This window comes from Canis lupus, chromosome 8 (genome assembly GCF_003254725.2).
Source record: "Canis lupus dingo isolate Sandy chromosome 8, ASM325472v2, whole genome shotgun sequence".
NCBI lineage: Eukaryota > Metazoa > Chordata > Mammalia > Carnivora > Canidae > Canis > Canis lupus.
The window spans coordinates 38,792,125-38,817,485 of NC_064250.1; the positions used below are offsets into that span (position 1 = coordinate 38,792,125).

General features: G+C 42.1%; 1 protein-coding gene across 1 annotated transcript in view; it reads right to left on the reverse strand.

Moving 5' to 3' along the window:
* ESR2 (estrogen receptor 2) overlaps positions 1-15,797 on the reverse strand; it is a 68,641-nt gene extending 52,844 nt beyond the window's left edge. The window contains exons 1-3 of the mRNA XM_035719926.1: positions 15,688-15,797; positions 3,250-3,705; positions 1,212-1,384 (exon numbers count right to left, since the gene is read on the reverse strand). Coding sequence (XP_035575819.1) covers positions 1,212-1,384; positions 3,250-3,668 — 592 coding nt within the window. The 5' untranslated portion in view covers positions 3,669-3,705; positions 15,688-15,797. The remainder of the gene's footprint in view (positions 1-1,211; positions 1,385-3,249; positions 3,706-15,687) is intronic.
* Between the last annotated feature and the right edge of the window lie 9,564 nt (positions 15,798-25,361).

A 25,361-nucleotide genomic window follows, 5' to 3' on the forward strand; every position in this document is an offset into this window, starting at 1 on the left:
CATAAATAAATACAAAATTTTAAAAAATAAATAAATAAATAAATCTAAGAACTCAACAACTAAAAATAAAAATAATACACTATAACGAACAGAAGAACATATCAGCAACCTGGAGGACAGAGTAATGGAGAGCAATCAAGCTGAACAGGAGAGAGGAAAAAAATGAAAAATTAATAAAGACTTAGGGGACTCAGTAACACCATCAAGCATAATAATAACATTTGCATTAAAGTGGTCTCAGAAGGAGAAAAAGTGGGGAAAGGGGCAGAAAATTTGTTTGAAGAAATAATAGATGAAAACTTCCCAAATGTGGAGAAGTAAATAGAAATGTAGATCCAGGAGGCACAGAGAGCCCTCAACAAAATCAATCCAAGGAGGTCCACACCAAGACATATAGTAGTTAAAATGCAAAAAAAAAAAGTAGTGATAAAGAGAATTTTAAAAGCAGCAGAAAAGAGTTACACATAAGAGGACCCCCCCATAAGGCTGTCAACTAATCTTTCACCAGAAACTTTGCAGGTCAGAAGAGAGTGCCATGTTACACTCAACGTACTGAAAGAAAAAAACAATAACCAAAAATACTCTATCCAGTAAGGCTATCACTCAGAATAGAAAGAGAGATAAAGAGTTTCCCACACAAACAAAAGGAATTCATGGCCACTAAACCAGTCCTACAAGAATTGTTAAAGGGGACTCTGAGTGGAAAAACCATAAGCAGGAGTAAGCACAAAAGGAGTAAAATTAAATGTATCTATAAAAATCAGTCAAAGGAGTCACAAAATAAAAGACTGTAAAGTATGACACCATATATCTGAAAGATAGCAGAGAAGAGTAAAGATTGGGTTCAAATTTAAGAGATCACCAGCCTAATATAAATTAATATACACATAAGATGTTATATACAAACCTAATGGTAACCACAAATCAAAAACCAGTAAGAGGTGGTGATGGATGATTGTGGGAAGAGATCCATTCAAGTTCTGAAGCTCTGGAGTAAAGATCCACAATTAAAGGATAAGGTGCTCTACACTTGAAACAATCCACTCCACCATCCACCCCATCCCCAAACACACATGATCCTATGAACCATTCATTCATCAAGTACTTTATATACCAAACAGGCCAGTGGTGAAATTTCTGCCAAGTCATCTACAAAAGTATTTGAAAGCAAAAGTAGAAAACTAAAGAAGCAGCTAACAATACTCTTGTACCTTGAATGCTTCTTTTAAAAAAGGCCTTACATCCTTCACACGACCAGACTCCATAGTGATATCCAGATGCGTAATCGCTGCAGACCGCACAGAAGTGGGCATCCCTCTTTGAACTTGGACTAGTAATGGGGCTGGCACAACTGCTTCCACTAACTTTCCTTTTCAGTGTCTCTCTGGGGGAAAAGAAAACATTCATTGTAAGACAGCATTAAGAGAAAAGATGGACTTTCTAGGGAAAAAAATAGCATGAACACTGCCTAAGTTACCTCTTTGCCCTGTAGGGCTCATGATAAATATATTCCAAGAAATCTGATCAAGCACCTTTGTTGTTGATATCAGATCTATGAAGAATCACACTGTTGGGAATGACTGCTGTTTGAAAATGGTTACGGGAGTCTATGCCCATCCATGCAGCACCGATGAGCACTAGTAACTACAGATGGTCAGTTGTAGCCATCAGGTTGCACATGTCTGAGTGTAACAAGTGACCAGAGCAAGTGTTACCCACAGGTCTGAACCACAGCAGGAAGTACCGTTGCTGGAATTCATCAACGCTGTAAAGATGGGTCTAAACTTACCTACCCATTTTCAAGTAGCAGTTATTTTCAAGTGTTACCTTTCAGAGTTCCCATTCAAATGGGGGGGGGGTGGGGAGAACCTTTCATTCTGCAATTTAAGATGAAGGTCTAGAATAAAAATAACTTCAAGAGGAGTAACAAATGCACTTTATGTTATACTGAAGTGATACTATACTCTGGTTTAGAGAAAGAGAGAGAAAGGGGAGGGAAGAGTAGGGGAGGGTAGAGATGAACGTGGAAGGGCAGGGAAGGCCAGAGAGAAAAGAAAGAGAAAAGAGAAGAGAGGGGAAGAAAGTAGACATGTGCCTGTCCTTAAAGAAGGTTCTGAAGGAAGGAAGTGCTCAGGGCTGGGAAGAGGGGCAGGAGCTCCCATATGGGAAAGGACAGCTGGTCAAGGCAGCACCGGCAGACACCAAAAGCACATGTGGTTAGTTCCTAATTTTGCTAGGCCATGTTTCTTTTGGAAAGAAAGTGTTAGAAATATGATTGATTCATACATGAGGATAATTATACTATGGGTTGATTTCCCTAATATTAGCAGAACTCTGATTAGATCTTGTCCTCAGAAACAAAGTATCTCCCCTTGAAAGCTGAGTGAAAAACAGTACTTTAAAAAAGTCATGTACAACATTTATATTCTCTTTCACCAACAAAGTTCTTAAAAACGAAGAAAAATAAAAGTACTGTGTGATGTGGCTTTCTCGAAGTGTTACGACAGCATTTGAAAGTAACAAATTTCAATATCTAATATGCAGTGACTTAATACTTTGATTGTTTTAGAAATTTATCTCCTCCTCATCTTTCTCCCAGCACAACCTCTTCCCTCCTTAGCTGTAATTATCATTAAACACATTACAAATTAAATGGAAATAACCATCACGTTACCTTGCTTTGGAAGAGTACAAATACTCTTTTGAGCTTCAAGAAATTTCAACTAAAGTCTACATTTAGTTTCCTACCAATCTTTATCAAATGTTATTTTAGTTCACTGCTAAAAAGCTTACACCAATTATTGTCTGTTTTCAGGCTTCGTGTGTCCAGTGTATTTCATTTAAGTAGTAATACTGCCACAGTTGCCTTTATCCTGGACACAGTGTGTCATGAACACTAAATTGGATTTCACTAAAGAGGGATTTAACTTGAAAGTAAAGCAAAAACTTCTTTTTCAAACATGTCACTTCATCAAGAAAAAGGTGATTTAAGTTCAATCTTTAATGTCTAAAAATGGTAGTCATGAGAGTGAATTCTCCCCACAACCCAGATGTACAAGCTTACTTTTTAATGAGGATTCAAAATCAGAATAGATATTCTAGAATTCAGAATATCATATGTGTTAGGTGCTCTAAGTAATCTATGTGATGAATAAAGACCTTGAATGATGCATATCTTTCTTCTCACTGCATCATAAAGTGATTCGAATAATGCCCCGAAGTACAATTCAGAATGAAGACTGAATTTACCTGTTTACAGGTAAGGTGGGTTCTAGTGATCTTGCTTCACACCAAGGACTCTTTTGAGGTTCTGCATACAGAAGTGACGACTGGCAATGGATGGCTAAGGGAGAGAGGTGTCCAGGAGTTGGCCACAACACATTTGGGCTCGTGGTCTGCCGACTGGGTCCACCTTCTGAGTTATTGGCACTGCTGGGAATACTGTAATTCATCACAGCAGGGCTATAGAAGGTCACGGCGGAATATTCATGGCGGCTCTCTACGTAGGAGGAGGGTATATATATGGGGCCGTGCTCCAGGGGTAGGACAGATTGACTGCAGTTGTAGGAAGCAGGAGAGTTAAGGCTAGATGGAGAGTTTTTGATATCCATGTCTTGAAGAGGCAACAGCTGAGGAAACTCTTTGTGAGAAGAGGCACAAAGGGACATTATGATGTTCTCAGAGACTCATGGGCAGGTACGATGGCTGTAGAGAAAAACAAAAGACATTTCTAAGTTACAGCTACAGGCCTAACTATTCAAAATGTCCAAACATATTTATTACTTACACACGTGCTTAGAAACACATCCTGAAAGACAGACCCCAAAATATTAACCTCAGGGGGTGTGAATGGGAGGCATGGAACTCTCATTTGCTACTTTATTCACTCCTTTATTACTTTTGTTGTGGTTAGCTACAAGAATTGTTTTTAACCACAAGAATTTATTACACTTTTAAAAAAATCAAAAAAATACAGGATTATATTAAAACGCCAAGTTCTCTCCCTCCCCCCCCCCCCCTTTCTGGAACTAGATACGTTTGTTTTCAAGTTCTTATGGAAAAATAAACAAGCATAACCAAGAAGACCTTGAAAGAGCAGGTCAGTGAGCACGGACAGCATTAACAGATATCCAGGTACACGAGTCGCCAGCAATAAAACACAAGGAACAGACAGGCCAACGTGCCCTCGTCAGTTATCCATTTATTGCTTTCTCAGCTTCCAATGCACCCTTGGGGGTACAGCCTACGCTAAGCCCTGGAGGTGCTTTACCGGGTTCCGGTGAGCGCACTGCTAAGCGCTCTCAGTAGAGGGCGCTGCAGGGACACCACAGGAGCAAGAGGCTGCTGGTAGTACCTCGGGTGCCAGCAGAGGTGGGGGTTTGGGGGGTGAGAACAGCCAGTGGAGTCTGGCATCGCTGCGGGTCCAGAACGAGGTCCCTCTGCAAGTTTGCAAAGACGGCGTGGCGATAACCTTTCCACAGTCACCTGTCCAGACTATGGCCTGACAAGTCATAAAAAAGTTGTTCCTTGCACAAACCTCCTCCCCTGGTGCTACGGGCACACTGTGAAGGCCTTCTGTGCCCCCACCTCCTTCAACCCACAGCACCTGGACTCCCAGTGCACTACCACGCTGCCAGCTGCTGATCACCCGCTCCCCGGCAGCACCCCCGAAGCTGTCCTCCTGCCTGCCCAGCCACCTTAGACCAGCTCTGGCCTTGGCTAAACCGGCAAAAATCTCTGCTAATTAGTGGCCCACCCACCTTTCCCAAGGAGGTCCAAACCCCTTCCAAATCTGTCCTTTCTTGAGTGTTCTCCCTCGGCCCTGAGGTTCCATTTATAGTTTACTTAATATTTAATATTTATTATACTTAATTATTATACTTAATCTCTCATCATGGTTATTCTTTATATCAAAACTCCCCTGAACTGATTATGTAGTTTCTAACTCCTGATTGGACCCAGACTACTACAGAACAAAACAGAAAATCCCAAAATAGAAAATTCAAGAACACAAAAGTTTTTGGAAATTTGGCATCTGATAAAGGGGATAGCTCAAATCACCGAGGAAACACTGGACAGAACTGCCATTGGAAAAAGAACATATGCCAGAATAAACTCCAAAGGGTTCAGAGATCCAAATGTTAAAAAGAAAAATGGAAGGACTCTGAAGGAGACTCAGGGGGAAAGGGAGCAGTGGGAGGGAGAGGGGACTGCACAAGTACCAGAAGCAAGCAAAGATGAACTTCTTTATAACATGGGTGTGGGAAAAACCTTCTCACTATGGCTTAAAATCCACATACAATAAAAAGACCAATACATTCAGAACAGAAAAGTAAATCTCTGCACATCATAAAAACACCATAAGCAAAGTCAGAAGACTAATGACAAATTGGTGAAAAAGCATCTCAACTTCTATTAGAAACAAGGGGATTGGGTTGCCTGCTCAGGTCGTTGTCCCAGGGTCCTGGGATCGAGTCCCACATCAGGCTCCCTGCAGGGAGCCTGCTTCTCTCTCTGCCTAGGTTTCTGCCTCTCTGTGTGTCTCTCATGAATAAATAAATAAAATCTAGAAAAGAGAAAGAAGAGAAGAGAGAGAAGAGAAGAGAAGAGAAGAGAAGAGAAGAGAAGAGAAGAGAAGAGAAGAGAAGAGAAAAAAGAAAACAAGGGGCTAAATGTCCTAGCATTTAAAACTCCTCAAACGAAAACAAGACCAAAAACTCTTTAGATAAATAGGCAAAAGACATAGAACACAGAGAAAGGAAAGCAAATGGCTCTTAGAACACAAAGATGCTCCACATCATTCAGAAAAATTAAAACTACAAGATACCATTTTCTCACGTTTGGCAAAAATTCAAATGTTTGACAACAGACTTCCTTGGTGGGACTGTGGAAAAACAGAGACTTTCTTTGACACTGTTGGTAGTAGTGCAAAATGGCACAACCCCCACGAATATCTGGCATTATATACAGATTATGCATGTGGTACCTTTGGATTTAAGTCCAAAGCTCCCATTACAAATGACTGTTACATCAGTTTCCTCACTCTGAAAATTAGTAATTAAGGAAAAAGAATTAAGTCTGGACCCTGCCTTTTTAGAGACTCTGTAGTTTATGCAATCGTTGAGGGCAAACTCTTCTTTATGAAAGAATGTCACCCAATGAATAGTTCAAAAAAAAAAAAAAAACTTGGATGGATAAACTAGATAGTTTATCTAGAGCAAGTAAAAATATTAACAATTACTGAATCTAGACAGTGGACTTATGGACATTCATTATACCAGTCTTTCAACTCTCCTTTGGGTTTAAAATTTTTCATAAGAAGCTTTGGAGAAAAGACACAAAATAATACAAGAAATTACAAATGGAAACTTAAAGGTTAGAATAATTGGATAATACAATCTGGGAAAGAGAAGAATGACCATTAATAACTAGACTGGTTGAGAAAGATCATCAGGTAAAGAAGCTTGCCTTGAGAAGTTCTCCATTTTCAATATCTTCATGCCAGCTGCCACCTACTTCCACATGCAGGTAACTTGGCTCCCTAAATGTTCCTGATTACTTTCTCCTAACATCTTCATTTGAATGATCATTTCCGTTTGTCTTCAAAACAATATACCTATGGGAGTTTTAAAATAGGTCTACAAATTATTCAATAGTCCTCCCTTCAAAAGGTGGAGTCTAACCTCCCCTTGAGTATGTGCTAGATTTAGGACTCATTTTTAGTGAAAAATTATGGCAGAAGGGATGCTATGTGGCTTCCATGACTAAGTCATAAAAGGTACTGCAGTCTCTTCCAGGCTTGCTCCCTTGGATCACTCACTCCAGAGGAAATTAGCTGCCATATTCTGAAGACACTCAAGCAGCCTTGTGGAGGCCTCCTGTCAGAGCTAGCAAGAAACTCCAGCCTCCAGCCAACACCTCTGTAAGTTAGAGCTTTCGGAAACTGATCTTCCACCCCCTGTCAAGCCTTCAGATGACTGTAGGTCTGGCCAACATCTTGACTGCAACCTCATGAGAGGAGCTAAGCTGGAACCTTCCAGCTAAGCTGCTCCCGGATTCCTGACCCTTAGAAAATGTGTGTGAGATATTATGTTTGTTATTTCAGCTGCTAAATTCTAGGATGACTTGCTACACAGCACTAGATAATACAAATCCAAGGTAAAATCAATCATTTTCCTCCCAAAACCATTATTAATTTTCTATTTGTTAATGACAAAGCCCAATACACTTACCTTTGACTTCTCCACTGCAACCAATTATCTTTAATCATGAGGGCACACTTTTTTTTCTCCACAGTACCTTTTCCTTTTGGTCTTTTGCCAACATCTGAGCAAGCTCTCATTACTTCTTATGTGTGCATCTGGAGTAGGCTACTTACCACTCCTTGTCTCCAGTGAGCTCCTTCTCTGGTTCCATAGAGCTGCCAGACTGACTGACTTTCTTTCTTTCTCTTTCTTTCTTTCTTTTTTTTTTTTTTTTTAAGATTTAGTCATTAGAGCAAGAGAGGGAGAGAGTGTGGGGTGAGGGGGCAGAGGGAGAGAGAATCCCAAGCTGAGTTTGCACTGTGCGTGGAGTCTGATACAGAACCCAATACAGGACTTGATCCCAAAACCCTGAATCATGACCTGAGCCAAAATCAAGAGGCAGAAGCTTAAACAACTGCACTACCCAGGTGCTCCCTGACTAACATTCTTAAAACCCAACTCAATACCCCTCTGCTTCCCACCAGCTTGTGTAATGTCACATTCTTCTAACATCCAAGGCATTCCATTCTGCTGCCCTAATTCATCATCCTACTCTAATCTGCTATTTTCCTGCAGAACTGCCATGTCCATAAGGAGTATGCAAAGTGCATCATGAAGTGATGTGCTTTTTTTACTCTTAGCACTCCTACAATTACTTAAAAATTTAATCCTCCTTATTAGAATAGAACTGCATTGAATCATTCTTGTAAATGGTAGAAGTAGGATTAGATTTTAATCTCCTTGAAGGCACACATTATTTTTATTCACCTACTACAACTCAATAAATATTTGTTATAATGAAAGAATATGAGGAAACGTGTTTATAAGATTTCACCCAGTCCAGGGTGTTAGTGGAAGATGGGAGCAGCACGTTCAGTAGGTATGGTACCATGTGGAGACAGGATATCTAAAGGAGTCCCAAGGCATGCACTCTGCCTTCAAAGAGCTACTGTACCAGGTAAAGGAGGCAGGACAGACCAGGTAAAATGCTAAGGAATACAAACACGCTACCACTTATAATCAACAGTGATTGACCATGAAGGACAGCAGAGGGAATGGTAGCTAGAGAAGAATACAGCATCAAAAAAGTATTCTATATGTAATATATTTTACATTTTTACATGTATTCTTATACCTTTCTCAGATATATCAATATGCATGTATTAATCATAACAGAATTTTCTATTTCCATTACTTAGATTCCCAATCAACACATGCAATACCTGATTCCTAATAGAAAATATGCAGAGTAAAGCATATAATGCTAACTATTGTCAAAACTAGCAGTTTCCAAACTTTTTTTACATGGTGGTAAAATACACATCAAACTTATGACATTAAAAATAAAAAAATAAAAAATAAATGGTTAAAGATTTTATTTATTTATTCATGAGAGACACACAGAGAGAAGCAGAGACATAGGCAGAGGAAGAAGCAGGCTCTGGGCAGGGAGCCCAATGTAGGACTCAACCCCGGACTCCAGGATCACATCCTGAGCCAAAGACAGATGCTCAATCGCTGAGCCACCCAGGCAACCCCAATCATTTCTAAATGTCCAGTTCAGTAGTGTTAAATACATTCACATCATTGTGCAGCTCATCTATAGAACTCTTTCCCTCTTGCAAAACTAAGACTCCTCACTCGTTAAACAACAGCTCCCCAACCTACCCCAACCCCGAGCCCCTCAGCAACCACCATTCTACTTTCTGTCTCTTATGGATTTGACTACTCAGTACCATATAGAAGTGGAATCATGCAGTATTTGTCCTTCAGTATCTAGCTTATTTCTTAGCACAATGTCTTCAAGGTTCATCCATTTTGTCTCATGTGTCAGAATTTCCTTCCTTTCTAAGGCTGAATGATATTCCATTGTATCTACGTACCACATTTTGTTAATCAAGAAAGGGTTTTCAACACAAATGATTGAAAGCATTTGCAGATCCATGAAATGACCTAGGTTAGAGTGAGTGGTTGAATATAGAAGAAACAACAGACGTTGGTAATTAGGTCACTGGTAACCTTGAGATAGCAACTCCATACCCGTCAGGATGATGAGGAGGCATCTATCCCTCAATCTGTCCTGAAAACACCTCTCCTATTTCCATCCACCTACACATAGGCTTGCTCATCGTGCTTATGTTTTTCATAGCATATTTTGATGATTGCATTTTAGTGCATTGTTTTTGCTATATGATCTAAACATATCTTATGTAGCCAGATATTTCATCAAAAGACATTGAAAGCCCTTTAACAATACAACTTAAGCAGTACACATTGTAAAAATTGAGAGGAAAATACTCAAGGTAACATGCTTAACAAGCTGTACTTATGTATAGTAAAATGTAATCTTTGGAAGTCATCATTTTGTGTTTCTTGAACTTAAAAATAAGGGAAAAAATGGTATAAGAAATAAGATGGCTTGCCCAATTTAATAAATAAAAGTATATCCAAAAGGGAGTGTGGTCACTGTGGTGAGTACATTACATTCAGGAAATTATGAAGCAGGAAAGCAGTGATTTTTAGAGTAACAATTTGAACAAGACTTCAAGTTAATACTCAATGATAAAATCAGTCGAATGGTTTAAACAAAATATTCTCTAAAGATTTTGGTCACTCAAGTTTTTACTGAATTTCATGATGTCTCAACTTTACATTGCCCCAAGGAAATGTATGTAGCATTTTAGCATAAGTAACTCAACAAAGTCCACACACCAACCTATCAGAAAACCACTGCTATCTTTCACTTTCAATAGGCCTCTTAAAAAAAACAGAAAGCTTCTACCAATATGCAGTGATGAATAGCAGCATGGAAATTCATGAACTTGAAATAACACTCCCTATTATCTAGGTAGAAAGTGAACATACAATTTAAAATGAATATGACATCTCTCTCAGGAGCAGAGAATCAATCCCATTACTCATTTTCACCTATAACTGAAATGTTCATTTTCAGCCCAGAAATGCTGAAATGACCTGTCAGACACACACCGCCAAATGGCAAACGCCAAGATTCATCCAGGCAATCAATTAGGTGCCACGGGGACTTTGCTTAGGAAGATGGATTTCACATACACACACCAATCAATTTCTTTAGAATTTCCATACATCCTTAGCACAGTAATAATTCATGTGAGGGAACTGGTTGCTAGATAGACCATGATGAAAAGGCCACGTTGCCTTTTGGTTGGAAATCTTTCAGATTTCCAGTATCCAGATTCATGTGACAACCATTTGTCAAAGGAAACTTGGATCATTAGTAACTTGGCCACCAACGCAAAGGGTTGGTGGCCTCTTCTGAAGCAAAGACACAAGGGGCAAGGAACTGAAATCATAGCAGAAGACCCTATAGACGAGCAAACAAGTAGCAAAAGTCTCCACCCAAAGACTAAGAAAGTGAATAAACAACCTGTGCTGGTTATGGTGAGTAGTTTGATCTAAACCAAGGAGATAAACCAGTTGAAGGAAAGAATCCCCCCAAATCAAATTTCTTTAACATTGTAGGACAGGATTTTCCCAACACATTCCTTTGAACAAGCAAGTACTGACTCAGTGAGCACAGTATCTGGTATCAAAAGGAAAAATAGTCTCTTAACAGCTTAATTGTTGGGCCTGGCAGGCATGGGACTTCACGTGGCCAACAAAAGAACATGAACCCGGACATCCTGATTCTAAGAATTAAGCATTTCTTTGCATGTCAATTTTCTTTAACTGGTCATCACAGCCTAAAATAGCTGGCCCATATCCTTCATGATGAACAGAACTGTTTTCTGTCCAAAGACTTCTCTGTCCCCCTCCTCCACCACACACACCAGTAGTGAGCCCTTTCAAGTCCCATCTGTGTTCAGCAGGAAAGCCTTTTGTACACATGGGACTACACATAGTGTTCTAACGTACTGAACATATTGTGGAACTTAAACAGAAAAAAAGATTGTAAAATTCCAAATATTTACAGTGATTCCTTGGGAGAAGGAAAAAACAGGCCCAAGAAATGGTAGAAAGACAATCCAGGAAGAGTAGAATGATTTTATCAAAGTATCTATCAAATCTAGATAAACAATAAAAAGGCAGTTGCCACCAGGCCTGCTATTACACATATTCTGGCCCAGTGGACAGAGCAGTACATGGGGTCCTAGATTTGGCTCTGCCTAAATGCCAGGTGATCTTGTACAAATCACATCAACTTCCTGAGCTTCCATGGCTCCTTCAGTAGAAATTAAAACCTAATATGGGCTGCATTTATGGGCTGCATTTTTTCACAGCACTCGGAGGATAAAGTAAAATGATGTATGTGGAAACATCCTGTGAGGTATTATTACACATCCAGGAAGACAAAGTCTGTCTATTAGCATGCTACTGGATGTGCCTAGAGTGTTGGACAGAACTTCTAGAAAGGTTAAAAGCCCTTATGACCACCATTTTGGATTTTTGCCTCCTCACTGTACTTTCTGAACTTCTGCTTGACAATTCCTTACACCAGTCCAAATCGCTGGGCTGCTGGTAGCCAGCTGGCATCATATGTAGCACAAAATGCCACATTCTCCTTGCTCTGTGTTCTTGAGCCTGCCCACCACACCTCCCCAAGCATTCAGTTCAAACACCGCTCACTTGTGTGCCCTACAGAAGTCACACATGCACATTCACAATGCAGACACTGCAAAAAATTTTGTGGAAAAGATAAAAAATATTTAAGTGTCAAGCATCCTTGATGTATGCCAGTGGCTGTCTATCAATCATTGGCCTTAAATCTTCCCCAGCAAAACACAGCTCTTGATCAACTTAATATTCATTAAAAAGAAAAAACACAATGGGACACCTGGGTGACTCAGTGGTTGAGCATCTGCCTTCGGCTCAGGTCATGATCCCAAGGTCCTGGGATCGAGTCCCACATCAGACTTCCCAAAGGGACCTGCTTCTCCCTCTCCCTGTGTCTCTGCCTCTCTCCATGTCTCTCATGAATAAATAAAATCTTTTTTAAAAAAAGAAAAAACAGGGATCCCTGGGTGGCGCAGCAGTTTAGCGCCTGCCTTTGGCCCAGGGCGCGATCCTGGAGACCTGGGATCGAATCCCACATCGGGCTCCCAGTGCATGGAGCCTGCTTCTCCCTCTGCCTGTGTCTCTGCCTCTCTCTCTCTCTCTCTCTCACTGTGTGACTATCATTAAAAAAAAAAAAAAGAAAAAGAAAAAACACTAAAATCACCACAGAACTGATCACTAATAATTCACATTCAACTCTTAAGAAAACGTACATGTATCTTCCAAAATGAGAAAACTCTAATTCCCCTTGTGGCCCCCTGGACCTTATAGACCTGAACAGGAAATAGAACTTGGAAGCTTGATGGTGAAGACGCCAGAGCCTCAGCTGCACGGTCTTCACATGCTAAGGCAGGGTATGGAGGGAGAGCCCATCAGTCTACTCTCTTCAGCAAGTCTCTGCCCCTTCCCAATTCCAATCATCAGAGAAAATGCACTGCTCTTAGGAAATAGAACCATTTTCAAATATCCATTTGGGACAGGGAGGGGACAGTTGTGAATGAAGAGGTCATGACCAACGCAGAAGTTAAAATGAATGCACTCATCTCCTCTTCCGGTCCTGGGTTTCAGTTGAACACGAACATTTACCCACAAAACATTGCAGTCTTGCTTTGAGGAAACATACCAAATCCAGTAAGCTGCCTTGACAGTGACCCTTACTCTCCTGCTCTCTGTTAAGTACACCCATACCCAGAATCCACGCTGAAGGCCCTTAATTTATGAAGAGGTATAAAACCTCCAGCTAGGAATGCCAACCACTCAGTTTGCTGGTGCTTCCTCAGCATGCCACTCTGCTTATCCTAGTTACTGCCTCTGTAGTTCTCTGAAAGGTAAGCTGCATGTAGAAAATACGGCCTCCTCTTTTCATAGCACAAAGGAGAAAGGAAAAAGACATCATCTGACATATCTTTATTAGGAGTGCTTAACAATAACAGACTCCTAGCTATTCTCTAAATTGAATAATGCATTAAACAGTAAAGAATATGTCCTGCAAGAAAATCTAGATTTCAAAGCATGAGCACAGAAATGGAAAAACTCTGACATCAACACATAAATTGGGCACAGACCTCAACTCTTAATAAGGACAGTATTTTTTAACTTAAGTCACAATCACTCTATATTAGATTTTCAATGTCTCCAGATTGCCATTTTTAATTACTTTTCTGCTCCTCACTAATTAATCGTACGTAATTTCAGGTAACTTTTGTACTCTCAAATATAATAAAAGTATTTTTTAAATGCCTAGTTATATAAATACAATACATTCTATTAATATTACATAAATGACCAATGTTTCTTTTTAAAAACCCTGTATTCAGTTGGTGATAATCCAGATGCACACCAGAACAAAAGACTTAGCCCACAATGGAATCCGAATGTGCTAAGAATGAAATCTATTAGCCCAATGGGAACCTAACAGTCCCATTTGCAAAATAGCTTTTCTTTGCCTCAATTCATTCCAAAGTATATAAGGAGTAAAACAAAAATACCACAACCTGACTCATCCCAACAAAAAGGGGGGTTGAGGGAGACTGGGATTCTCTTTTGCAAAAAGCATAGGAAGATTAATTATTTCTGGGTAAAAACATACTGAAGAACAGAACAGTAAAATTAGGGAACAGTTCAGTGATTTTTCAGGGGGTGAGGATGGGTGGGGGGGCTGATTACAAACACACAAAGGGGACTTTTGGGAGTGATGGCACTCTTCTAGGTCTTGACTGTAGAAGTGATTATATAAATGTTGCAACTGTCAGAATTCATAAAGGGTAACCTAAAGAGGCTAGGTTTTACTGTATATAAATTATATTGCCAGGAACCTGCCTTTTTAAAATGGCTATAATGTCCATTTCCACTAAATTATGAAGTGTAACATTCAAGTATACAGTTCTCAATGTTCTAGATGTAATTAGGAAAAAACTTACCAGTAAATGATTCAAGTTCAGCCTTCAGTGTTTTATATAATCATTACATATTTACAAGTATTATATAAAGTGGCTCAAAACATAAACTAAAATTATCAGATGTATTTTGCACCATTACTTGAATATAGATATATAGAAAACTGTAGTGTTTTACTCTTAAAAATGAACATTTCAATATCTATTAGATGTTAATTATGTTTTGAAGGGTTAAATTTACTACTAAATTTTACCTTTTCCATATTATAAGTAAACTGAGGAATAGAAAAGGTCATTAGATTCATTTGAGTCCCTCAGAACCACTATGAAATGTATTCTGTGTTTTTAATAGATTTCAGAGATTTTCAAGTCTTAAGAGTTACAGGAGACTGGCTGTTTTTGAAATAAGAATGTTTCAGTAATTCAACTGAAAAAAAGAAGATTGAATGTAAAATGGATCCTAAGATTATGCTTTAACACCTTACATTCTCCCTCTTCTTGAGTATATGCAGAAATATAGATTTTTCTGCAGAAAAAATAAAAGGCAAAGAAGAAGTGTCATAGTCAGAGAACACATACTTTTTTACAATACTTAACGGCAGAAACCTTTCTTTCCACATGTTCACTTAAGTAACGAATACCTTTCTCCACATATAATAGCCACTGTGAGTTCAGAAACTTAAAAGTAAAAATTCCCAATGGCATGTCCATGAAAATACTAAAAGTCTAGTAAGGCAAAAATCTTACCTCCAAAGGGTTGTGTACTACACCAAAGCACAAAGCTGCTTTTTTAAAAAGCTAGTAAAATTGAGTCAACCTGGTTTTCCTAAATAGAAATTCACTCAAACCCAAATTTTTTTTACAAAAAAATATTATTCCCTTGACTTAATTTTAGGCTTCCGAAATGAATCAGGCACGAATGGTAACACAAAGGGACAAGAGAAGAGCAGCTGGCTTCCTCTTCAGCAAATAAAACAGACCAGATCTTAGATCTTGCTCAGTTCACCCAGGACAGAAGCAAATCTGTTTTTTATATCACTGAGCAGTGGCACTTAATACATTTAAAACACCGGTCACCTGCTTGATCCACGTACACCTTCCCAGGCCCACAAAACTCAAGCATGAAGTCCTCGTTCAACTTTCCCACGCTCATCATTTCACCCTCTTTCGGGAAATCCATAGGGGGAAAGAAGAAAGAAAGAAAAGAAAGAAAAAAAAGAGGAAAAGAAAGAAAGAAAAAGAAAAGAAAGAAAGAAAAAATCTAGAGTTTTTTTCTTTCAAAAAGACACGTATCAATCCGGAGTTTACAGGCACAAACTAATTAAATTAACTTGCCAGCGTCTTGAGTGAAAATACTTAGAGCGTGAAATTTCTGTTTCCTATAGTTTTCAAGACAAGTGGTTTCGGGCGGAGGCGGGGGTCTGTCATTGTTCTCAATATTGCTGCTTTCGCATCCTTGGCTTTCACACAGAGGAGCAGACAGTCCCACCTCGAGCCGGCCGGGGGGCCCTTACCTTGCAGGTGCACGGCGCCCAGGGGTCTCTGTCACGCGGGCCCGGCCTCTCCCGGAGCAGCCGCCCGCCGCGGGCCCCGCGGTCCCGGGGCCGGAGAGCGCGCCCACCGCGCGGCGCGGAGCCGGAGCGGAGCCGGAGCGGAGCCGGAGCCCGAGCGCAGCTGGATCGCCGCCCGCCGCCCGCCGCCGCCGCGGTCCCCCTCCGCGCTCCCGCCGCCCCCCCCCCCCCCACCGCAAGTTTCCCCGGCGGTCCCCGCCCCCTCGGCGCTTCGGGCTGCCTGGCTGCAGGGGCGCGAACCGGGTTTCAACAGGTCCAGGAGCCGGAGACGCTGCAAAGATCACCAACGACTTAACGAGGAGCCTCTCCTCCCTTTTAAAGACCCGGGGGCGGCGGAGAAAGCCTCCAAGAGCCCACGTGACCACCGAGCCGGCTGCCCAGAAATCTCGGGAGGACGCGGACTCCCCGTGTCTCGCCATCCACACTCACCTGGGCGGAGGGAGAAGCCCCGGGGAGCGAGCACTCGAGGCGCCCTTCCCGCCGGCCTGGGTTTGGGAGGTCTGGGGCGGGGCCTGAGAATGCGCATTTCCAACCCGGTGCAGGACCAAGCCCAAACGGATGCTGCCCGGTGGGGGGGCCACACTTTGAAGATTCACGTCCCTAGACCGTGCCCCACGTGGGTCTGTCAGTGGATGCTTCGGGGTCATTTAAATACAGAAGTCTGACTTTTTTTTTTTTTTTAAGAATTTATTTACTCATGAGAGACACACAGAGAGAGGCAGAGACACAGGCAGAGGGAGAAGCAGGCTCCGTGCAGGGAACCCAACGTGGGACTCGATCCCGGGACCCCAGGATCACGCCCTGAGCGGAAGGCAGAGGCTCAACCACGGAAGGTGCCCCCAGAAATCTGACTCTTAAGAATCCAGTGGTGAAACTAGAGAGGCTTTGGGTTTTCTCAGTCCGGGGCCCAAGGGCAGGTTCGTGCCCCTGGAGAGGCCAAGCCACGAGGCCGTGGAGGTAGATGGCGGGTGCGGGTTCTGAGCGGCCGGCTGGGGAGGCCTTTCGCCTTAGAGCAAGGAGCCCAGGAACCTCCTCACTCACCGCTGCCAAAAGAGGCAGCTGGGGGGACATCTGCCTCTGCCGCTGGCGGCGCCCCTCTTCCCTCCGCAGGGCCTCCGTGGAGCTCCCTGCAGGCCTGAGCCCCCTGGTGGCAGCTCCAGTCCCCCAGGTCTGCGGAGTCCCCAAGCTCTCCTCGCCCACCCTGCAGCACAGCCCACAGCCTGAGGACTTTCCCTAGTCGTTAAGCAGCACCTGGCGTTAGGGCAGCCACTGGTGGCGAAAATCCAATGGTAAGTTGCATATGTCCCATAAGCCATTCTCAGACCCCAGTGCCACATTTGTGTCTAATTAATCATCAAACTATCCATACACGTGGCATAAGGGACGTGGTTCTTGATCTGGTTGTGACTCCAGATCTCTGATAAAAGAAGACCAAGAGGGCATCTGGAGGGAAACTTACAATGCCTGCCTCAAGTGTTGGGGTTTAGCCAAAAATGGCCCAAGCCGACTCTAGTGTGCTCTGGGTTTAGGAGAGTGAGGTCCACAGGTAGTGAAAGCAGGCTCCAAATGTGGAGAGCCACCCACTTTATAAACAGTGGATAGATACAATCTCTACTGCCCCACGCCCTCAATTTTCATTAAAGCAGGGACTCCTGGATGCTCTCAGGTTGTAAGGCAGGGTTTCCTGATCCTGGAGGCAGAGAAGTTAGTTTGAACAGGAGGGTGTGCGGCTGACCAGCTTCACCTGTGTAAGACTATAGAGACAAGATGCTTTGCCAATCTCGGCTTTCCTTGTTCCCTCTCTCGGGTGTCCCTGAATAGTACCCAGTGCCCACAGGCTCCTTCCTCCTTTGCACCGAAGAAAATTTTAAGCGATGGTTTTAAAATATCAGTTCTATTTGGAAGTACTTGCTTGTTAACAAGATACATCTGGACGAGAAATTATTATGAAGGAACTTCAGTCTTGAGCCACTAGGCAGGCCAAGATAATGTGAGGGTGAAGAAAGCTGACAAATGTCAAGTATCTACATTGTGCCAGGGAGTGTGCAAAGAAGTGCTTGCACCACATCCCATTTAATCGACATGGGAGCTCTGTGAACTGGTAATGTTAACCCTCCTCAGATGAGGAAACTGGCTCGCAGAGCTTATATCAACTACCTAGAGCCACACATAGTAAGGAAGGAGCCAGTAGCAGCAAGGCTTTCTTTGACAGCTACCACTTATTAGGCATTTAGCCATGCCCTACTTGTCTGCATGTTATCTCATTTTATATGCAATAGGTCTAGGAGGGAAATTCTATTATTAAGTATCCCCATTTTACCATTGAAAAAATGGCCAGTCTGTGGCTAAGACTTGAAACCAGGTAGAAGCCCAAGACTCTGTTCTCCTCCATACCAGGACTTCAATCAATTGGAAATGAAGATGGCTTGAATCAGGACACTAGATCTCCCAAGGACGAGCCCTGCCTCAAAATCCCAGAACTAGAGCTCTGTGCTCGCTGTGACTCTTCCTTCAGAAGGCGTTCCACTCATGGGAACAGCATGTTCTCTTTTTAAAGACCCTCAAACACCCACAGAAGTGGTTTGTTACACAAGGAAACCTCACTGCAGGAAATATTAAACAAAGAGAATGAATGGTAGTGAGTACGTTTCCTTCTGACTCATCCTGTGGATGGAGAAAGATAATGGGACCTTAGGGATGGAAGCTTTGCCTGTTTCTTTTTATTAAAGATTTTATTTATTTATTCATGAGAGGATACATAGAGAGGCAGAGACATAGGCAGAGGGAGAAGCAGGCTTCTCGCAAGGAGCCTGATGTGAGACTCACCCAGACATTCCTACTTTGCCTGGTTTAATGCAATGAGTAGGGAAGGTGATTATTCCAAAACAAGAAGGGATTTTTGAGACAGTTAATACCAATGAATAGACTGAAAAGCATTCTGAAATCTAGTGTTAAGGACCATGCCTCTGTTAGAAGATCCCAATCTCATGTCCACCTCACTCGTGACCTCCCTAAGGAAGCACCTACATGGTATGACATCAAAAGGTCTTCCTCTTCCCAAATATTCTATAACAGGGATTAAAGTCCTCCCCATTCAGTCATCAGTTGGGATTGAAGCATTGGATTGTTAAAGTTCAATCATGTTACATATGATGAGTAATATTAATTTACTAGCATTTATGATTACACTAATGAGCTTGCAAGATGAGCTAAGTGCCACCTGGGAAAGAAAGCAAAGGAGGTTGGCATAGGACAGGTCCATTCTGCTGTAGGAGGAAAGAAAGGCTCTCTATCTGGGTGCACCATCCTCAATTTTTCAGTCCGGGGATCCCTGGGTGGCGCAGCGGTTTGGCGCCTGCCTTTGGCCCAGAGCGCGATCCTGGAGACCCGGGATCGAATCCCACGTCGGGCTCCCGGTGCATGGAGCCCGCTTCTCCCTCTGCCTGTGTCTCTGCCTCTCTCTCTCTCTCTCTCTCTCTCTGTGTGTGTGTGACTATCATAAATAAATAAAAATTAAAAAAAAATTTTTCAGTCCGCCCCTTTTCTGTCTAGTGAAGTCTTACCCATCCCAAAGCCTAGGTGAAGACTGAGATAGCCCAGTGGCATGTGCACACTGCACCCCACATACAGCATTTACCCTGCCTGTCCACACCCCCTGCACCGTGTATGGTATACATCTCGTATCTCTAGCTTCCCTCACTGAAGGATAGCACCCATAGCACCCACCTAGTTCCACCCAGGCATTCAACAAGTACCTGTGGAAGGCTCCAACTTGGAAAGATCAGAAGGAAAGGGGAAATATTTCTGGTGGTAAAGAACCTACTAAAAGGCAAAACAAAACTTTGTTGAAGGCAAGAAAGCAAAAACTGATGAGGAGGGGAGATAGGATGGCTTTGGATTGGTGCTCTTTCTCTTCTGAGCCTGAGGCCAAGAGGGAGGACTTAAGTCCTGGGATGCTCTTAACTGCTCCAGAGGATAATAGGATCAGGCTCTTTCTTCATGATGTGTAAGTATAAATTGTTCTGTTTTAAGAGGATCTGAGAGATGTAACCCTAAACTTACGGAATTAATAAGAGAAAAGAGAAAGATCGGTTGCACCTGCCACCGTACCTCTATTTGGAGGTGATGAATTGGAAGGTGGGATTACTAATGAGATGTGCCAGGCTATTTCAGCTGCCCATGAATAGGGTTTCTAAGATAAATTTTGGTATTTGAAAATTGAATTTGGGTAGAGCTTTTTAGGATCATGTCTTTTGTGGAAATAAAAATGAACATAACATTTATGTACCTTTCCAACACAGGCATTACAGGAGGCAGGCTTCCCAAGACTGGCTCATTCTTATTTACTGTAATCCTCATAACTTCCCTTTGGCTGTCCCTACTTTATGGATGGGGAAACAGAGCCTTAGAGAGATGAAGTTTCTTTTGCAAGGTCACCCATGTGCATGTGGCAGAGTGAAAGCTCCAGCCCAGTTTTCTACCTATCTGTGAATCCCCTCCTTTCTCCTCTGTTATAACTGTGATGTTTGTCTTACTTGTGTAAACTGAGGCGTATTTGTCCTGTACAGCCTGGATATTGCTGAATGAAATCTTGTCAAGTTCTTGTCCAGGCATGACCATCCATGTGCACATCTATATAACTTTATTCTTTACTGACCTGGGTTTGACTGGAACGCTTGGTAAGGTGGCCAAGGACATAAGCAGCAAGGTAGACCTAACCTGGTATCAGACTACAGAACAAGGTTACTCTGACCTGCAGTTGAAATGAACCAGTTGGGCAACTAGCATGTATAGACAACTCCTTATAACTCACGCTCAACTGTCTCAGTGTTGGTCTTTGACATTTGCAAACGTACAGGTAAATAAGCTTTTGTTCTAGCTACTGCTCCTTGAAGGCACTTAAATTCCACACAAATCTCTCGCATAATTTGTTCCTAATTTCTATCCATTTGAAATCAAACAACACAAAGAATATATGTTCCTGTCCTGAGCTCCAACTCTGATTGAAGCAATTCTCTCTTGACTACCAAAGAAACTCACCCCCAGAGGTCACTGGCAGGAATGTGAACACCCTGTTGAGAAAGAAAATGTTAAAGAACTATTAGAAATGGTGGTAAATTGTAATATACAATTTCACAAATGACTCCAATGCAATTCTGGAAATGCAGCTTCTTTACTTCTTCTGGCACTGAATAAAATAATATTAATAACAGGTCAGACAGTATAATAGTCCCAGATATGAGGTCAGAAAGAAAATCGGGTATATAGACAGAAATGGCTTACGAGGCCACAGATTCTAATAAGACTGTCTGCTTCCATGGAGTTGAAAATTCAAAAAAATTGAAGTTTTTTCTACTTCTCATAAATGTATTTGACATTTTCAAGTTCTTTGTTCGTATCATGGAAAGTTACTAGAAATGCCTCATATTGCCAAATAACACTCTATTGATGTACACTGCATTAATGGCTTTCATAAGAATATAGACCCCATCTTTTGTGAACAGAGAGAGGGTGGTTCCTTCACATATGTCATTGCTTGATCTGATGAGTCTGACCAGAGAGAGGAATGGTCTTTTCCATGATTCAATCTCCCCTGTTGCTGGGAATTACAGCCAGGAAATAAACTTCTCCAAGCTGTGTATATAGCTCCTGAGAGGTCGCCAATGTTGTCCAATGTACTAGTATCCCCGCAGTCTCCCCTCTTTTGTCTTCTTTTTATGTCTCTACTTTTTTTTTTTCTGTCTGTCCAGGCAGTTTGCTCACTAATCTTTTCTTCCTGGTTCTGCCCACCTCAGGCCAGATGCTTCCTCCACCTGCTCCCATCCACCATCTTCTTCCATCCAACAGCCACAAGTTACAAAGAGAATTCTTATTCTAGGGTGACATTGGCTTTTACAATTAACACAGCATGCACACGGCCATGTCATACTTTGTTTTCACACCAACTCTGTGATAGTGATTTGATCCCCATTTTGCACATAAGGAAACTTAAGTGAGTTCACTAGATTTACACTTAGAGGAATCCTAGTCATCTGATGCATTTTGTAGATCCATACCTGCCTCTCTGAAGGAATTCATTTCCTGTATTCCTAGCACTGGGGGTGAGGGGTGGGGGTGTGGGGGGTGGTCTCTGAGCAGCTGCCATGTTGCTACTGCTACTATCTTTGGGCTTGTGTCACTTGACCCAACCCCTTCCCCTTGCCCTTCCCATTTTATCTCAATCTGAAATACAATTCAAGGGAGAAAGTCATTGACAACTTTTTTGAGGGAGAGAGAGTGCATGTGAGGGGTGGGGGAGAAAACCCTAAGTAGGCTCCATGCTCAGTGTGGGGCTCGATCTGATGACCCTGAGATCATGACCTGAGCCAAAATCAACAGTCAGATGCTTACACGACTGAGCCACCGAGGCGTCCCTCATTGACAACTTCTTTAGTTATTTTTGCTTTAAAGTTATTCTGACACTCGATATTACATTTATTCTTTCATAAAACACTCTTCTTTGGAACTACTTCTTGCCCTCCTGCATTTATCTCTTTGTGAGAATGTCCTCTCAATGCTGAAAAACAGTAATGCCTGAAGTGCTTACCTAAGACACAGGAGAACATGAAGGTGTTTTCTCAGATGAGGAGGAGAGGAGGAGATGACATTCAATGAGCAACTGCTTGTAAACACTTTATCTGCACTTAATCCTTTATCTGCATTTAGTCCTCAAAACAATCTCACAAGGGAGGCACTATTTATGTGCTCACCTAGCCATGAGAAGACTAAGGCTCAGAAAGCTGAAGTAATTTGCCCCATATCACCCAACAAGTACGAGCAGAGGGTCCCTACCAGCTGTTTCACAGCAATACCCATTCTCTGTAAACCCCCCTCCCGAAAGCTTGGGGGGAAGGCCAATGCCTAAGAAATGACCTACAGTACCTGCTACAAAGGATCAGAGACAAGTGAATGGGAGAGATGGAGAGTTTTGTGGACATTCAGAGAATTTCTTGCACTTTTGGGATCCTCTTAGAAATTAACCCTCAGACTCATTTCTTGAGCTGACTAAATTTCAGACATGGAAGGTACCCATCTCCCAGGCGGGCCTCTCTGAATTTTGCAGTTACCCAGGCCCATACTTGTGTGTGCCACTCGGCATCCATCATTCTTCCCCTCTGGCTCCTAGAAGCTACTCAGGACTTCTACAGAGAAAATGCAGCTGCAGTGCTGCACCACAGCAGTCAGGCCAGAAGAGCCCACAGCAGGATGGAGCCTAGGCTTGGAGTCTGACCTGGGTTTTCAGCACCCAGCCACCTAGCAGATGTACACCCTTGAACACTCTTCTGGCCTCTTTGGACTTCTGTAAAATAAGAAGAGCATAAGAATGTACTGCCTGAGATGGTTGTGAAGATGAGCTATATAACCTGCCTGACACCTGGCAGATTCTTGGTACAGGATGGCTTTAGAAAAATCCAGCAGTCCTTGGAACAATGGGCTTCACAGGTGTAGAAGGCCTAGGAGGAGGCAAAGGAGGAGGCCTGGGGGGGGGGGGGGGGGGATTTGTGGTTAGAGAGGTTTGGGCTCCTAGAATGGGGGAAGGAGTACAGAATTAAATGCCCTGTCTGAAGTTCATCTTAGCCATAGAGCTCTGCATACATCTCTTCAGGTAGGCCCAATTGTGAAGTGAGTCAGAAAAGATCCACTGACATACAACCCAATTGTAAGACTGATTTAAAGCAGTTTTATTCCACATTCCTGGATCATGAGGCACCTTAGTCACTTGTTTAAAATATAGATTCCCAGGCCTCTCCTCCCAGGCAGACTCTGAACTAGGAGCTCTGGGGCAGGTCCTTGAAATGCACATTTTCCACAACCCATTGGGTGATTTTATCATCAGGGCAATTAGGAAAACATTGCTGTGAAATGTTCAAACTGCTTAGATGTCCACTATATAATAGAATCTGTGTAAGCGGTGATTTATCACCCCTGTGTTATAGGAAAGGTAACTAGGACCCCACAAAACTCAGTAATGTGCCAAAATCTGTTCACATGGGCTCAGGAGAGCTGATTGTTAAATACTCAAGGAATTTGCAATTCATTGTTAAACCAATCATAGCTTGAAATCTGTCCCAGTAAGTAGTTACACTACACATTTCTCTGGCCTTGGCCAGAGAGGAGCTTAAGGGTGCTGTTTCCTTCAGAGCACAGGACATTGATTGATGTGAACACTTCTCAGCTATTTTTGGTTCGTGGCTCATTCTAAATACTATATTGTCCTTTTCTATAGGGAATCCGTAAGTACTACATGCAGAACAGGACTGGTTTTTTTTTTTTGTTTGTTTGTTTTCTTTAAAGAACAGGTGTACTAGCATACCACCTAGCAAAAGTAATAAGTCTTGCTGTTAGTAACTGAGCCAAGTTTACCTGTGTCCTTACTACTGGTCTCGGTACTTGGGTCCAGACATTTTCTCCTCCTGCAATTAACATCCGTTATCACCTCTAGAACTTCCAGTCCTAGATAGATTTATTAAGGGCTCAAATTCTACAAAGGACCACCTTTGGTTGGTTCAGATTTTCCAATTAGAGGATCTAAGCATTGGCTTTACACAACAGGGTCATGTCTCCCTCTAATGGATGGTAAAGAGTAAGACAAGTAAGATTTCTGTTGTTGAATCAGAAGACTGTATAATTAATCTCTATTGTGTATAACATGTGTCACATGTGTTGAAACAATATGTAGTAATTTATTCAGCTAATTTCCAAGGGCAGCACAAAAATGTCCTTTTGTTTTCATTTACTCACTATTTCATTCTTTCAATATTTATTATTTACTTAAATATGTGTCAGATGTTGAGGTATAAGCCTATGAATGGATACCATGCAAAGGCAAAAAATGAATGAGAAAACTCATGATATGAAAGATTGCCGAGATACATAGTATTGGTTAGAGGTCTCTGGGTGACTCAGGAAGTTAAGCGTCTGCCTTTGGCTTAGGTCATGATCCCAAGGTCCTGGGATTGAGCCCTGCGTCATGCTCCAAGCTCAGTGGGGAGTCTGCTCAAGTATTCTCTCTTTCTGTATCTGCTCCTCCCCCCACATGCTCTCAATCACTCTCTGGAATAAATAAGTCTTAAAAAAAAATAAAATAAGGATCTCCTAGGTGGCTCAGTCGATTAAGTATCTGCCTTTAGCTCAGGTCATGATACTAGCATCCTGGGATCAAGCTCTGCATCCGGCTCCTTGCTCAGTGGGAAGCCTGCTTCTCTCTGCCTCCCACTCTCCCTGCTTGGGCTCTCACTCTGTATGTGTCAAATAAATAAATACCTTTATTTATTTATTATTTTTTAAAATTTTATTTATTTATTCATGAGAGACACACAGAGAGAGAGGCAGAGATACAGGCAGAGAGAGAAGCAGGTTCCATGCAGGGAGCCCGACATGGGACTCAATCCCAGGACTCCAGGGTCATACCCTGGGCCGAAGGCAGATGCTCAACCGCTCAATGCCACCCAGGCGTCCCTATATCTTTTTTAAAAGAATATAAAAAATAATAAAATAATTTAAAAATAAAAATAAATAAATAATAAAAGAATTTAAAAATAAAATGCTAAAAAATATCATTTGTTTAAAAGGAAGGA